This window comes from Monodon monoceros, unplaced genomic scaffold, assembly GCF_005190385.1.
Source record: "Monodon monoceros isolate NGI ecotype Baffin Bay Population unplaced genomic scaffold, NGI_Narwhal_1 Super_Scaffold_12, whole genome shotgun sequence".
Taxonomy (NCBI): Eukaryota; Metazoa; Chordata; class Mammalia; order Artiodactyla; family Monodontidae; genus Monodon; species Monodon monoceros.
This window is the reverse complement of record NW_021703768.1, coordinates 113,687,700-113,703,864: the sequence shown is the minus strand read 5'-3', so window position 1 is coordinate 113,703,864 and position 16,165 is coordinate 113,687,700. Positions and strand designations below refer to the sequence as shown.

Here is a 16,165-nt window from a genome sequence, read left to right as displayed (position 1 = left end):
GTACTTTCAATCAACAAATTCACAAAAGAACAAATACCTGAAAAGACAGCCCAGTACATGCCCTGTGCTAATTAAATGATATTGCCTAAGAGAGCCACAAGAGTTGAACCATTGGAGAATATCCCATAGATCCCCAAAGTCAGAATAACTGGGAGTATGGTCTCTAAGCTGGATCTCTCAATAGGCAGAAGGTAATGAGAAGAATGGTTTGACTCAAAGGGCAGAGACAGGAAAGCACACCATGCTTCCCAGGTGCTTTTTTAATCAACCGGCAAGTCTGTAGCCAAAGGTTCATTTTGTAGAGTCACTGGTACTCAAGTTGGAGAGGAAAATTAAAGCCTGTTGCAGAGTAAGTTCTGTGGCTTCACTTTCACAGTTGAGTCTATCCCAATTCTCCCTAGTATACCAGCCCCACCTTCAATTTAACTAAATTAAGCACTTTAACACTAGGCACTTTACAATGGACTGAATGTTTATATCCCCCAAAATTCATATGTTAAGACCCTAGTTCCAATGTCATGGTATTAGAAGTGGGGCCTCTGGGAGGTGCTTAGGTCATGAGGGTGGAGCCCTCATGAATAGGATTACTGCCCTTTAAAAGATATCCCAGAGAGCTCTCTCGCCCTCCCTGTGCCATGTGAGGACACAACAAGCAGTCTGCAACCTGAAAGAGGGCTCACACCAGAACCCAAACACGCTGGCACCCTGATCTTAGACTTATAGCCTCCAGAACTATGAGAAACAAATTTCTGTTGTGTATAAACCACTAAATCTGTGTAACTTTGTTACAGCAACTCAAACTAAGACACAGTTAAAAAAAAAAAAAAAACTCACATGTTGGGTTTATGGATAAAACAAAGTATTTATGGCACCAATCACTCACCCATCACATTTCCCCACCTGGGCTGCAAATAGAAGACAGGTGAGTCCAAGCATACTCCCCATTCAGTGGGTGCTACCATATGTTAACCATGGTACTCCTACTGACCCACGACTTCTTCCTGCATTCTCATATTTCTCTTCCTGGGTGTCAGAGCATTATCCCAATAAGAGGGAAGCATCTCTAGCTACAGAGGTTCCAGCTTTTGTAGTCTGGTCCCAGCTTCTACCCATCAAAGCAAAGCTGAGTTTTCAAGACCATTACATAAGAAGTATTGTAAAGGGGAAGACTTATTTTTCATTGACCTACTTCCTGTTACATTTTAGACAGCAGAAGATTCTAACTACTTTTTCTTACTAGATTATATTTTTCAAACTTTTATCATGAATAATTTTAAGAACTGCAAATTTCGAGAGAAGATTATATTGAACCCTTTGTACCAATCGCTCATCTTCAACAATTAGCAAATCAAAGCTAATTTTTGTTTCATCCTACTTCCCTTCTCTCAACCCTGTAGAATTTTGAATCCAATCCCAGGTATCATAAAATTTCATCTACAAACATTTTTGTGTGTATCCTAAAAGATAATTTTCCTTTTACTTTTCTCTAATCTTTCTGTGCTGCAAGTTCACTGACATTTTTTCTCCATTATTTGTGACTTTAATGCCCAACCACTGAATTTTTCATTTCAAATATTATATTTTTCAACCCTTTAAGTTCCACTTGGTTCTCTTTTATATCTTTCATTTCCTTCCTCGTGATGTTTGTATTTTCCTTTAAATCCTTGAACATAATGTACATATTTATAGTAAGAACTGTTATAAAGTCCTTAACTCCTAATTTCATCATCTCTATCATTTCTGGGTTACTGACTAAACTTTCTCGTGACATGGATCATATTCTCCTGCATCTTGGTATGTTAGTAATTTTTGATTGAATGATGGGCACATTACATGTTATACTGGTGAGCATCTAGATTTTGTTGTCTTCCTTTAAAAAGTTTTTTTGCTTTATTCTGACAGGCTGTTAAATTCTTACAGATGAGTTTGGTCCTTTTCAAACTTTCTTAGAGTGGACCTGGAAAAACTTTACCATAAGGATTGATTATCCTTGTACTATAGAGACACACATCTGGGTCTCTACTAAATGCTCAGGGTAATCAACAAGGATTCTCAACTGTGGATGGTCAGAGCTCAAACATCTTTCCACTCTGGGTGCGCTCTAGAAACTGTTCAGCTTGCAGCTCTCTTGCCGTTGTTTGTGGCGTTTTACTCTATGCATTCATGACTTAGCATTCAGGGAATGTTCAAAAGGACACCTATGTACATTTCTGGACTATTTTTGTTTGTGTCTGGTTTTGGGTTTTGGTTCTGTATAGTACCTTTCTCTCTGGAACTCTGCCACATAACATCTAATCACTTCAGCCTTCCTGAACTCTAATCTCTGTGACTTCAACTCATTGGGACCGCCTTCTGTGCTTCTGGAATCCTCCTCCATACCCTGCAGACTGAAATGTGCTTCCAGAAAAAAATAAAAGACAGGGCTATCATGTGGCTAACCTTGCTTGTTTCTCTTAAGGATCACAGTGCTCTGCTATTTCCAACATCTGAAAATAGTTTCTTTTTTTTTTTTCCAGTTTACTGCTCCATCATGACTGGTAATAGAAATCAGGATTCTTTTCCTAAAACAGAACTACAAACATAAAAGAAAACTAATCATTTCTTTTCAAATACCCAGTCAGTATTCAAGTTTCTTTGACCGAGAAGACAAGTTGAATAAATATCCTAGCTTGCTTTCTCTCTTCCTTAAGGTCTCTGTTCACATTTTACCTTATCAGAGTAGTTGAGCAGGTAAGAGCAAGCTCTCTTACCTCCCTCCTCTGATAAGGTGAAATGTAAACAGAGACCTACAGGAAAAGAGAAAGCAAGCTTTGCAGACATCTGGGTGAAAAGCATTCCAGAAAGACAGATCAGTGTGTGTTAAAGGCCTGCATTCAGGAGCAAGCTGGACAAGTTCGAGGAACAGCAAAGAAATTAGTGTGGCTGCAGCAGAATAAATAAGGGGGAGATGGCAGAGATGAGGTCACAGGATAGGCAGAGTCAATCATGCAACGCATTGGAGGCCATGGTACAGAGTTTAGATTTTACTCTGAGTGTGACTGGAAACTGGACAGTTCTGAGCACAGAAGTGACATCCTACGACCTCATTTTCTAACGGATCACTGGCTGCTGTGTAGAGAACAGATGATTCTAGGACAAGAGCAGAAGCAGGGAGACCAGTTAGGAGGCCACTGCAGTAATTCAGACAGGAAATAGCTGGTTTTGAGGAGGTAGTAGATGGTTATTATATTTTGGAGGTAAAATCAATAATATTTACTACTGGATTGCCTGTGGGGTGTGAAAGAAAGAGAGAGGTCGAGGAAAATTCCAAGTTTTTTAGCTCAAGTAATGGTATAATAGAGAGTTCTTCTAAGGCAGGAAAGACCAGGGGAGGAGCAGTTTGGAGAGAGAGTAGATATGGAAATCAAGAGTTCGGTTTGAGATTATCTATTAGATCTCCAAGTGGAAACGTCAAGTAGCAACTGGATACAGATGCTGAAGGTCAGAGAGGATGGGGCTGGAAACATAAATTTGGGCATGTCAGTCTACTTAAAGTAAACTATATGCAATACCTCAACTGTGAATGTGGACAGATGACCCGAGGACCAAGCCCTCGGGCACAGCAATATTTCAAGGATGGGAAAATGAGAAGTATCTTACCCAGCAAAGGAGACTGAGATAAGACAGTGGTGTCCCAGAAGCCAACCAAAGTCACTGTGTCAAGACCCAGGCAATGATCACTTATGTCGAGTGTTGCTGACACATCAAGTAACATGCGGCCTGAGACTTGACCACTGACTTTGGATGCAAAGTTCCTGAGTAGCAAGAGGGGATGGGATCCACCAGGCCAACAGAGGACTTGCCCTTAGCAGGAGTGTGGACACTTCATCTACTCTAACAGGAGGAAGGTGGAGTTGAGGGCACAGAGCAGGTAGCTTGGTAAATGCAGTGCTGACTACAACGTGCAAGTTTTCTGATAGTGTTGTTTCTATTTTCTCAATCTTTTTCTCCATATTTTGTAGTTATTAAGCATTGTATTATGTACCAGGCACTGTGCCAGATACTGGGGAAGCAGCTATAAAATAAGACTAATATTATCTTGTCTCTATTTTCTGGAGCTCTTTAATTATAAAATACTGCTAATAATAATAACAACTTTTAAGAGGAAGACATTGAGCACTGTGTTCACTGCGTTCTTTGTGCTGGCACACCCTAAGGTCCACAACCTGATATATTCTGCTCAGACACAGAGAGGCTTGAAATGGTAACAGGCCCTTACTGAACGAGTCCTCACATGCTACTCCCGGGCACTGCCAGGAAGGCCTTGGAGCAGCTAGAAACACAACACACAGTTCTCTTCCCCCATGACTCATGAATGCAGTCCTTTGGACAGACTGGCTATACAAACCATGCCTCCCTTGCCACCAGGAGCAGCCCTAGAGCTGAACAGGACTTTAGGACCCTAACAAGTTCAAACTGGTCCCCCAGTGATGGACAGAGAGGTTGACCACTAAGAGATGAAGGGCCTTGTCCAGGTGTCCTTGCTTCTGCCCCTCCCACCCTGTGCCTCAGTAGATGCTCAGCATAGGAGCTAGAGATCCATTTAAAATGTAATCAGGTTTGTCACTCTTTGCCTCAAAACTCTTCAGTGATATCACATTCTCCCTCAGCATGACAGTCAATGTCACTATAAAGGCCTGCAAAGCCCTCCACCTCTCTACCCCACCTCTATGCCCTCATCTCCCATCACCTCCCACCTCATTCACTCTCTTTCAGCCCCACTGGCTTCCTTGCTTCAAATGGTTTCTGCCTCAGAAACTTAGCTTAGGCTGTCCCCTCTGCCTAAGACTTCTTCCCACAGGCAGCACCATGGCTCACTCCCTCACTTACTCAGGTCTATGTTCAAAAGTCTCCTTCTACCAACCACAAGCACTGAAACTGAAACTGTGATTAAAAATCTTCCAACAAACAAAAGTCCAGGACCAGATGGCTTCACAGGCGAATTCTATCCAACACGTAGAGAAGAGCTAACACCTAACCTTCTCAAACTCTTCCAAAATATAGCAGAGGGAGGAACACTCCCAAACTCATTCTACAAGGCCACCGTCACCCTGATACCAAAACCAGGCAAAGATGTCACAAAGAAAGAAAACTACTGGCCAATATCACCGATGAACACAGATGCAAAAATCCTCAACAAAATACTAGCAAACAGAATCCAACAGCACATTAAAAGGATCACACACCACGATCAAGTGGGGTTTATCCCAGGAATGCAAGGATTCTTCAATATACGCAAACCAATCAATGTGATACACCATATTAACAAACTGAAGGATAAAAACATATGATCATCTCAATAGATGCAGAAGAAGCTTTCGGCAAAATTCAACACCCATTTATGATAAAAACCCTCCAGAGAGTAGGCATAGAGGAAACTTTCCTCAACATAATAAAGGCCATATATGACAAACCCACAGCCAACATCGCTCTTGATGATGAAAAACTGAAACCATTTCCACTAAGATCAGGAACAAGACAAGGTTGCCCACTCTCACCGCTATTATTCAACATAGTTTTGGAAGTTATATCCACAGCAATCAGAGAAGAAAAAGAAATAAAGGGAATCCAAGTCGGAAAAGAAGTAAAACTGTCACTGTTTGTAGATGACATGATACTATACATAGAGAATCCTAAAGATGCCACCAGAAAACTACAAGAGCTAATAAATGAATTTGGTAAAGTAGCAGGATACAAAATTAATACACAGAAATCTCTTGCATTCCTATACACTAATGACAATAAATCTGAAAGAGAAATTAAGGAAACACTCCCATTTACCATTGCAACAAAAAGAATAAAATATCTAGGAATAAACCTACCTAAGGAGACAAAAGATGTGTATGCAGAAAACTATAAGACACTGATGAAAGAAATCAAAGATGATACAGGCAGATGGAGAGATATACCATGTTCTTGGATTGGAAGAATTAACATTGTGAAAATGACTCTACCACCCAAAGCACTCTACAGATTCAGTGCAATCCCTATCAAAATACCAATGGCATTTTTCACAGAACTGGAACAAAAAATTTCACAATTTGTATGGAAACACAAAAGACCCCAAATAGCCAAAGCCATCTTGAGAAAGAAAAATGGAGCTGGAGGAATCAGGCTCCCTGACTTCAGACTATACTACAAAGCCACAGTAATCAAGACAGCATGACACTGGCACAAAAACAGAAATATAGATCAATGGAATAGGAGAGAAAGCCCAGAAATAAAACCACGCACATATGGTCACCTTATTTCTGATAAAGGATGCAAGAATATACAATGGAGAAAAGACAGTCTGTTCAATAAGTGGTGCTGGGAAAACTGGACAGCTACCTGTAAAAGAATGAAATTAGAACACTCCTTAACACCATACACAAAAATAATCACAAAATGGATTAAAGACCTAAATGTAAGGCCAGACATTATAAAACTCTTAGAGGAAAACATAGGCAGAACACTCTATGAAATAAATCACAGCAAGATCCTTTTTGACCCACCTCCTAGAGAAATGGAAATAAAAACAAAAATAAACAAATGGGACCTAATGAAACTTAAAAGCTTCTGCACAGCAAAAGAAACCATAAACAAGATGAAAAGACGACCCTCAGAATGGGAGAAAATATTTGCAAATGAAGCAACTGACAAAGGATTAATTTCCAAATTATACAAGCAGCTCATACAGCTCAATATCCAAAAAACAAACAACCCAATCCAAAAACGGGCAGAAGACCTAAATAGACATTTCTCCAAAGAAGATATACAGATGGCCAACAAACACATGAAAGGATGGTCAACATCACTAATCATTAGGGAAATGCAAATCAAAACTACAATGAGGTATCACCTCATTGGCAGAATGGCCATCATCAAAAAATCTACAAATAATAAATGCTGGCGAGGGTGTGGAGAAAAGGGAGCACTCTTGCACTGTTGGTGGGAAAGTAAATTGATACAGCCACTATGCAGAACAGTATGGAAGTTCCTTAAAAAACTAAAAATAGAACTACCATACAACCCATCAATCCCACTACTGGGCATTCACCCTGAGAAAACCATAATTCAAAGAGAGTCATGTACCACAGGCTTCCCTGGTGGCGCAGTGGTTAAGAATCCACCTGCCAATGCAGGGGACACAAGTTTGAGCCCTGGTCCAGGAAGATCACACATGCCACGGAGCAACTAAGCCCGTGCGCTACAACTACTGAGCCCACGTGCCACAACTACTGAAGCCCGTGCACCTAGAAGCCACCATAATGAGAATCCCACATACTGCAATGAAGAAAGGCCCCTGTTCACCGCAACTACAGAAAGCCCATGCGCAGCAACAAAGACCCAACACAGCCAATAATAAGTAAATATATTTTTTCAATTCAAAAAAAAAAAGAGTCATGTACCACAATGTTCACTGCAGCACTATTTACAATAGCCAGGACATGGAAGCAACCTAAGTGTCCATCAACAGATGAATGGATAAAGAAGATGTGGCACATATATACAATGGAATATTACTCAGCCATAAAAAGAAACAAAGTTGAGTTATCTGTAGTGAGGTGGATGGACCTAGAGTCTGTCATACAGAGTGAAGGAAGTCAGAAAGAGAAAAACAAATACTGTATGCTAACACATATATATGAAATCTAAAAAAAATTGGTTCTGAAGAACCTAGGGGCAGGACAAGAATAAAGATGCAGTCATAGAGAATGGACCTGAGGACACGGGGAGGGTGAAGGGTAAGCTGGGACGAAGTGAGAGAGTGGCATGGACATATATACACTACCAAATGTAAAACAGATAGCTAGTGGGAAGCAGCTGCATGGCACAGGGAGATCACCTCCATGCTTTGTGACCACCTAGAGGGGTGGGATAGGGAGGGTGGGAGGGAGGGAGACGCAAGAGGGAGTGGATATGGGGATATATGTATATGTATAGCTGATTCACTTTGTTATACAGCAGAAACTAACACAACATTATAAAGCAATTATACTCCAGTAAAGATGTTAAAAAATAAATTTTTAAAAAAGAAACTGAGAATGAAAAAAAGAAAAGTCTCCTTCTCAAAGTGAAGACTTTTTTAAACAACCTGTTTAAAATTGCAAGTCTGTCCGCCCTCACTGCCCTCCCATTCTCCCTTCTCTTTTTCTTCCTAACAGTTAACATCTCTGACAATAAATACTACATGCTTTCCTTTGTTTCCAGCCTGTCTCAATTAATATTAATATTTCTCTAATCATACAAATTGTAGTTGATTCTTTTCATCTTCTGGTAGCTCTTGCTCCACGTAAGTATCTGGTTTTCCCAAGGCCCTCTCTCAATAGCCACATAGTGTGACAATACTCTATTACTTCCCCAAACCCCTACTGGATATGCAGGTTGTTCCTCTCCTGCTGTACAATTCTGTGGAAGGGTCAAACCCAATCAGAAATATATTCTTCGTGAACTCCCGATGCTTTACTTGATTACTAGCAGAATTTTTAGAAACTTCTAGATTGTAAATGCAGGAGATTTAAAGCAGGGGCAGAGGAGGTGGAAGCCACAAGGAGCCTAAGACCACATGCAAAGGTAGAAGAAAAACCAGGACACAGTATGAAGGAAGCCAAGAGGCACTTCCCCAGTGGCACAGTGGTTAAGACTCCATGCTCCCAATGCAGGGGGCCCGGGTTGGATCCCTGGTCAGGGAACTGGATCCCACACGCATGCCGCAACTAAGAGTTCACGTGCCAGAACCAAAGAGTCAATGAGCCACAACTAAGGAGCCTGCCTGCCACAACTAAGGAGTCCACGTGCCGCAACTAAGGAGCAGATGAGCCACAACTAAGACCTGGTGCAAACAAATAAATTTTTTTAATTAATTTTTTAAAAACTTAAAAAAAAAAAAGGAAGCCAAGAGAAGAGCGTGACTGAGGAAGGAGGGGTGAATTTGCTAGCAGACGTGTGTGTTCTCCAGAGCTGTAAGACAACTTGCTTTGGGGAGTACCAAATGAACCAGAGATCACAGATCCTTCTGCCTGGAGAATCTCCAACATCAGTTCATACCATAGGAATATATCTTTCTTGCCTGTATCATGAGCAGCCACTCTGGGGTAGAGGAAAGAGCTTATAATACAGCTTGTGACTTGGAAAGTGTGTCTATACAGACACTCACCAGAGGACTGTGACAACATTAGTGGTTCACACAAAGCCATGGAGCTTGGAAGGCAGGAAGCCTCTTCACCACGCATGTCATTTCTCCATCTAGGAAGAGAATTATGTCATGAAGACTCTCTCAACCCAGCTCTTACAGAGAACCTGGCAGCGTTTTCTTAAACAGATGCCCCAGTTGAAAGCTCAATTGATGGAGTGAGATGTAAAGGCCTAGCACAGTAGGAAAATACACTTAAAGAGAGGGAGAGAAGGAAAGAGACTGGGACTGATTATCAAGAAGCCCAGTCCTGACTGTGTCCCTTCTGCCTTGGTGGCTCTGCCTCTCTGAATTTCAGCTTTCACATGTGTAAAATGTGAGGATCAAGCTGCTCGTTCACGTCACCCACCAAGGATTACAGACTCTTCGAGGGCAGTGCTAAGTCTTAGCTCCAGAATCACACATCTAGGTTTGACCAAGAATAAAACTGCAAAATCAAATGGGCTGTGTTCCTCACCTAAATCATTCTTGTGATGGTTTCCTCATTTAACTAGGTAAGATTTCCAAGTAGACTACTGCAGCCGACCTGCCAAAATTTCTCCCAGCAAGCCAGCCCACGCTGCTGCTCCACTTACCACATCTAGGAGCTAACTAGCTTAGAGTAACACATGGCCTGAACGAGGGCCTTTCAGGGTCTACTGGGCCTTTACTAAGCCTCCCTGCTGCCAACCTCCAGCCCCAAGCCGAACCCCTACCAACCCGAAACCATACTAAGCCTCTTGCAGTCCCCTACAACAGCCTGTTCTCCCTCACATCCACAGCCACTATGTGGAACACCTTTCAGCCCCTGCTACCTCCTGGTTCCTCATGCCAGGTGTCTCCTCCTTCATTCAGTCAACAGATACATGTTATTCCAGGCACTCTGCCGGGTCTCATGATTGTAATACTGACTGCTCTTATCACTGTGTATCCACAAACAGTCCCCTGCACGTTTTTATTACAGCATCTGTCACCCTATAGCACTACTGTTTGTGGACACATCTGTCTCTAGCACTAGACCGAGCTTGCTGGGGAAGGGATAGCATCTTCTTGGTTGTGGTATCCCCAGAATGGTGCCTGGCACAAAGTCAGAGCTCAACACTGTCCGTTGAGTGGTAAATGAGTTCCTGACCAGTGACAGTAAGTCTGTGCCTAGTAGAGGCCATGGTGAGCGACAGCACAGTGGAAAGAAGGCCCTGAACCGCCTGTGTGACTTTGGATAATTTACTTGCCATCTTCATACACGAGCCTGTTCATCTGTAAAGTGGAGATAATTACAGTCGGTAGCTATCAAGCTGTAAGGAAGCTTTAGTATTGGAAGAGTGTTTAGCACAGGGCCTAGCACCTAGCAGGTACTCAACAATGGTTAGCTACTAAAATTAGAGATGGGGATGAGCTTTCTTAGAAAATGTTTGCATCTATTAACATCCTCTCCTTGCCTGGAAAACAAATGAACCCTGAATGTGTGTGAGCCCAGATTTGTTGCAAAGGACCTGCCACTGAGATGGTGTTTGGATGTTAGGGCCTGAGGATTGAGGGCTTCTAGGGATATTCTCCCACCTGTGAGCTAACACAACACCTATATCCTGACCCAATGATCAGAAGCTGACCCGAAACAAAAGACAAGCCTCCCAAGATGTGGTTAGGGAGCGCTGGGACAGTGTAGAGAAGCCCTGTGTAGAGGAAGGGGCTATGACCATTTAAGGAACGCACACAGTTAAGTCTCACAGGACTTTGAAGGGGGATCCCTTCTGAATAGCATCTGAGGCAGGGATGGGAGTGAACCACCTTTTGAACTGTCAAGCCCCATCTCAGCAGCCTGCATGCCGTTACTTAGAACCTGCCTAAATAAAGCTACTCATTTCCCTCAAGGCCTCCCAGCTTTTCCCAACCTGTTCCTCTGCTAGTCATCCTCATTAATTATCAGTTACCATGCTCTCTGCACTCCAGGCATCCCTCAGTGAAGGGGAGTTTGCCTGAAGGAGGCTCCACTGCCCAACATCCTTACTCTCTAAGCCCCTAGGCTCTATATACTCGTCGGATTGACATGCTAGAGGCAAAAGTCCAGGGGGCTCAGGTTGGACAGAAAATGCTCAACTACCCTCAACACCCTGGAAGCAGGGGACCTAATTTCACTCACTGAAGTACTTAATTTCACACATTTCTTTTTTAATTAAGCACTCCTGCTGCTCAAACCCTTGGGCCCATGCTACTTTTACTCATGGACTTGGAATAATTTAAATTAGTCTGGGTAAGTTAATATGTAAATCTAGGAAGACTGATGTGGGCATTGGACCAGGGAGGAAGTGATTTGCAATGCCCAATGAGGAGCCTCTGTATTGGTCAGAAAAGTCAGTTTACTGTAAATAATTTGCATTTCAGATTCACAGAGCTTTTAGGGCTGGGAATTACCCCAAAGCCTCAAGAAAATCAAGGGACTTATCCAAGGTCACATACCCAGTAAGAGTGACCAAGGTAGAACTGAACCCAGGGCTTCCTGAATTAAAATAATTGATAGCCTGTAATTCTCCTAGTGCTCAGCAAGAAGCAGTTCCACTAAGACATTAGGAATTTTAATTGGGGGGGCAGGGGCATAGAGGAAAGCAACAAACATTTTTTCCAGCCTGTAATGGTTTTTCCAATAACATATTTTAACTACCTATTTGAACAGGCACAGATGAAAGTACATTTCATTGTTAAGGAAATTTTACTTCACTGAATTACCACAAAAATTTTCAAAGTGTAAGCCTGGGAAGTATGGCTTTGTTAAAGAAAAAAGGGGGGAGCAAGGTGTGTGTGGTGGGGGCAGTCTTGTAAACAGACCTGCAATGTTTGGGGACACTTCCTGCTGTCCCCCTCCAATTTGATACAGACATGCAGATCTTAGAATCTGTTTCATCAAACAAAGCCACAACTTCTCTAAACAGCTGTGGAAGAGGCAGGAGGAACCTGGGAAGGCAGGCCATGATGTCTGATGCACGAGAGCCAGGGGAGTGCCGAGGGGCTGGCAGTGTTAACCTTTAGGGGATATGTGGTCAATGAGCTGGAATTGTTTCACTAACCAATCAGTTACTGATTCTTTTACCATATTAACCTTCTAAGTATGCAGGTGAAGTGTAGCATGGCGTAACACAGAATGGGCTAGTTCTGCATCAAATCTTTCCTACGTCTGAGTAGATGTAAACTCTCTGATGTTAATTAGAAAACATTCAAGAGTCTTTTTTCTTCATTATCTGCTTTCAACTCAATTCTATTTCCTGGAGAAGCAAAGAACATAGTGGTCAAAAGCATGGGACTCTAGGACTTCTGGACTCAAATTTCAGATCTCCTGCCTCCTATCTGGGCACATTACAATTCACTATGTCTAAGGAAATATTAGGTGTAAAACTGGGATAATAAGAGAATGTACTTCATAGGGTTACTGCAAAGGTTTGAGGGAGTTAATATGTACACATACATGTACATAATGTGTATATATTATAACAGATATAATATGTGCACATAGTAGGTGCTCAAAATGTTACCAAATAATTTTTAATAATCTAAACTAATTTAATAATCAATGAAGATAAAGGTAGAGAATAGCAATATTCAATAGAAATATAAGGCAAGCCACACCATAAGCCACATATTTCATTTAAAATTTTCTAATAGCCATATTATAAAAAGAGATGAAATTAGTAATAAGAGATTTTATTTGACTCAGTGTATCTAAAATATCATTTCAGATTTTAAAATGTTGAGATATTTTACATTTTTTGTAAAAAGTCTTTGAAATCTGGTGTGTATTCTACTCATACGGCATCCCTCAATTTAACTGGCCACATTTCAATTGCTCAGTATCCACACGTGACTAGTGGCTACTGGATAGTACAGGTATATAAGGATACACACCCAGTTGTTAGTCTCAGCTACCTCAGGAGGCTGGCTTAGAGGTGGGATGGGGGAAGTAGCAACATCTCCTTGACTTCTGCATCAACATGTAACAGTGAAGACATATGTCTTTAAAATCCAATAAGTTATAAAAGAGTAAGGAAAAGAAAAACTAATAACCCCAAACTAATGTTCACTGAAACATTCGTAGAAATATAAAGGAAAGCATTCTAATCAGGGAGTTAGGAGAACTGAGTTCTAGGACATAGGTGGGACTTTCAGAAAACCCTTTCCCATTCCTGGACCTCAGTGAACTGGATGATTCCTTATAACCTCCCAGTTCTTAAAATATATAAATGTCAGCCATTACATTTCTCCTATATTTCCTCTAAGAATCTGTCAATGGATGAGAACTCTCTTCTCACACCTGGAGATGGTTTAGCTGCAAGCAGAGAGACAGGTGACACGAATTCTTGCCGTCTGTGGGTTTCCTGACTATAAATCTGCCTTTGAAGGCATGTTTTCGTTTGCTGCTGGCTCTCAACGTTCCCAGCTCCAAAGAACCTACATTTACATCTGTACCCTGGTTCCCTTCGTGCCCCCTATGGTCACACACGCCCGGAAATGCAAAATGAGCCTCACCTTCTCACTCTCCCGCAGGAATGATTTGGTCCGAATGCAAGGAAATCTGGGAGGAGGGGCCGCGGGAGTACGTGCTGCACCTGTGGAACCTGCTGGATTTCGGAATGCTGTCCATCTTCGTGGCCTCCTTCACCGCAAGATTCATGGCCTTCCTGAAGGCCAGCGAGGCCCAGGTGTACGTGGACCAGCACGTGCAGGACGACACGCTCCACAACGTCTCACTTCCACCAGAAGTGGCCTACTTCACCTACGGTGAGTCCAGTCGGCGGCTGTTCGGCTATGCCTTCCGCTCCGCGCGCTTCCGGGGCGTGGCCAGGGGCCGTCAGCGTGGCTTGTCCCGCAGCTGGTGGTTTGGAACATGGGTGTGGCCAACTTTGGTGGTTTCTACTGTCAAAGCAGACACCGCCCCGCCGCTCTCCAAGAAAGCCCTAGTCCCTGCAATGCAACCAGCTGAATAGAACGTGTAATTAGTGACTACGAGAAATGAATCGTTCTGTGTTGGAAAGGATGGATTTGTTTTGAGAAGGTTCTTGGAGCGTTTCGGGGGGATCCTTTTATCTTTTTATTTTTCTTTTTTAAAGAAATCTCGTTTCTGATGTGGATCCAGGAGCTTTTCCTTACATATTGGATCCCTGTATTTTCTGCAAAAATAAGTCTTGCTTTCCCAGTTCAAAAGTTATTTTCTCATGGCAAGATAGGTTCTTAGAAGATGCCTTAATTCTTTCAAACCGCAAGGCCATACAGTGTGAGATGCTAGATTGAATTTTTAGTAATGAGAGTTAAAGCATCCATTTATCAAGGATCCTCTAGGTGTCAGGAACCGTATAGACATTTTACACCATAAACTCCAATCATTGCAACAGCCCCACAGAAAGGATTTTGTTGTTGTTGTTCCTATTTTAGAGAGGAAGGAACAGGTTTTCATGGCATGGCTTACAATGTTTCCAGAAATACAGTACTGCCTTGGATAGCAAGGGATCCTGGTTCAACATGAAATGAAAACGATGCAGAATGGCATATAGTGTTTATGTTCGCAGGCTTTGGAGTTAGAGAGACCTGGATTCAAATCCTATTTCTGTAGCTTACTGTAAGGACTTGTTGACTAAATTTTTCTGACCCTCTATTTTCCCATATGTAAAACTGGGATAATACATGTCAGAAAGTTTGTTTCGAGGGTTAAATAAGGTAGTGCACATGAAGAATTTTTCACTGTGTTCTGAAATATTAAATGCTCACTAATAGTAACAAGTTATTATCACTACTACCTCTGGGGTCATTTTCTGGCTCAATCACTGTAGCTTCTGTACTAAAAGAAAGATGAGTGGGGAGAAGAAACAATAGATATTTGTTGTTACTGGTAAATTAGCTGGACATTTAATAGGCACTCACTAGTGGCATGAAAGGTTTGAATGTCAAATGTCCCTGTTAGATGGAAGCCACGTGGTGTGTATGACCACAGAATCTTCATGATCAGGTACAGCAATGATCTCCAGAAGGTTGGCCACTTAACACGAAACTTGAGTTGCTGCCCATATTCAATGTAGACTGTGTTACACAGATTATGTTACATGTAAATGTGGTAGGGAACCCCACACACACACTAAGAAATGGAGAGCCTTGTAGTATTACAAATCATCCACTCTTCATTTGTTGGTTTAGCAAATCTAGACATTTTAGAAGCATAGGTTTGCATATTTTCCCCTCTATGCTGCTCAGAGTTCGTTAAGGAAAGATGAGAGAATCTTGATACTGCATTGAATACTTTTCTTAGGGCTGTGATTCAAACCACAGTATTGCTTCTATTCCTTTTCTGGAATAGAATAGGAATTTTCCTATTCCTATTGCTTCTAAAAGGACTTCTATTCCTTTTCTGGACTGTATTAAAGTCTCACCCATTAAAGTCTCACCCAACCCAAAGCTTTGCAGTTTATTGCCCTTGCATTGTGGTTCACCCGGTACCCTTGAAATCTTTTGCATCTCAAAGGGTTGGCTTGTGCCCCAGTTATGGAGGCAGAGCGCCCTCTAGTGGTCAGCCAGGCAATGGTTCCCTTCCAACCTCCACAGCACCAAGTAGGCAGGTGTTTTTCAGGTTATAATAGGGCAATTTTTCTCCTAGAAACAGCTCCAGGGGGAAGAAAATCCCTTGTCTGAATCATCAAAGTGCTGTTTGCTTTTACACCCATCAAAATTCTTACAAGCCAGTCAAAGTAGAGTACTGTTCACTAAAAGTCCTGACCGGGTCACCAGGGTCTGACAACAGCTAAATCTATCTTAATATACTGATTATAGGAATGGCTTTTATTATTATGACTGAGGTTTAAGGTGATAAATTACAGGGGAGAGAAAAAAGGAATTCCTTCTGGCGTCTGTTCGAGGAATCTGAGTTCTATTTCATGTTATCCAAATGTGTTATTTATCCATGGAGGGCAACAGATATATTGGAAAAATACATTTGTT

The 16,165-nt window shown here is 41.9% G+C and overlaps 1 protein-coding gene across 3 annotated transcripts in view; it reads left to right on the top strand.

Annotated features, from left to right (window-relative positions):
• TRPC7 (transient receptor potential cation channel subfamily C member 7) overlaps positions 1–16,165 on the top strand; it is a 141,982-nt gene that overhangs the window by 91,733 nt on the left and 34,084 nt on the right. For all 3 annotated transcript variants that reach the window (XM_029219012.1, XM_029219011.1, XM_029219010.1), the window contains one exon: positions 13,727–13,960. In XM_029219012.1, the coding sequence (XP_029074845.1) occupies positions 13,727–13,960 (234 nt within the window). The remainder of the gene's footprint in view (positions 1–13,726; positions 13,961–16,165) is intronic.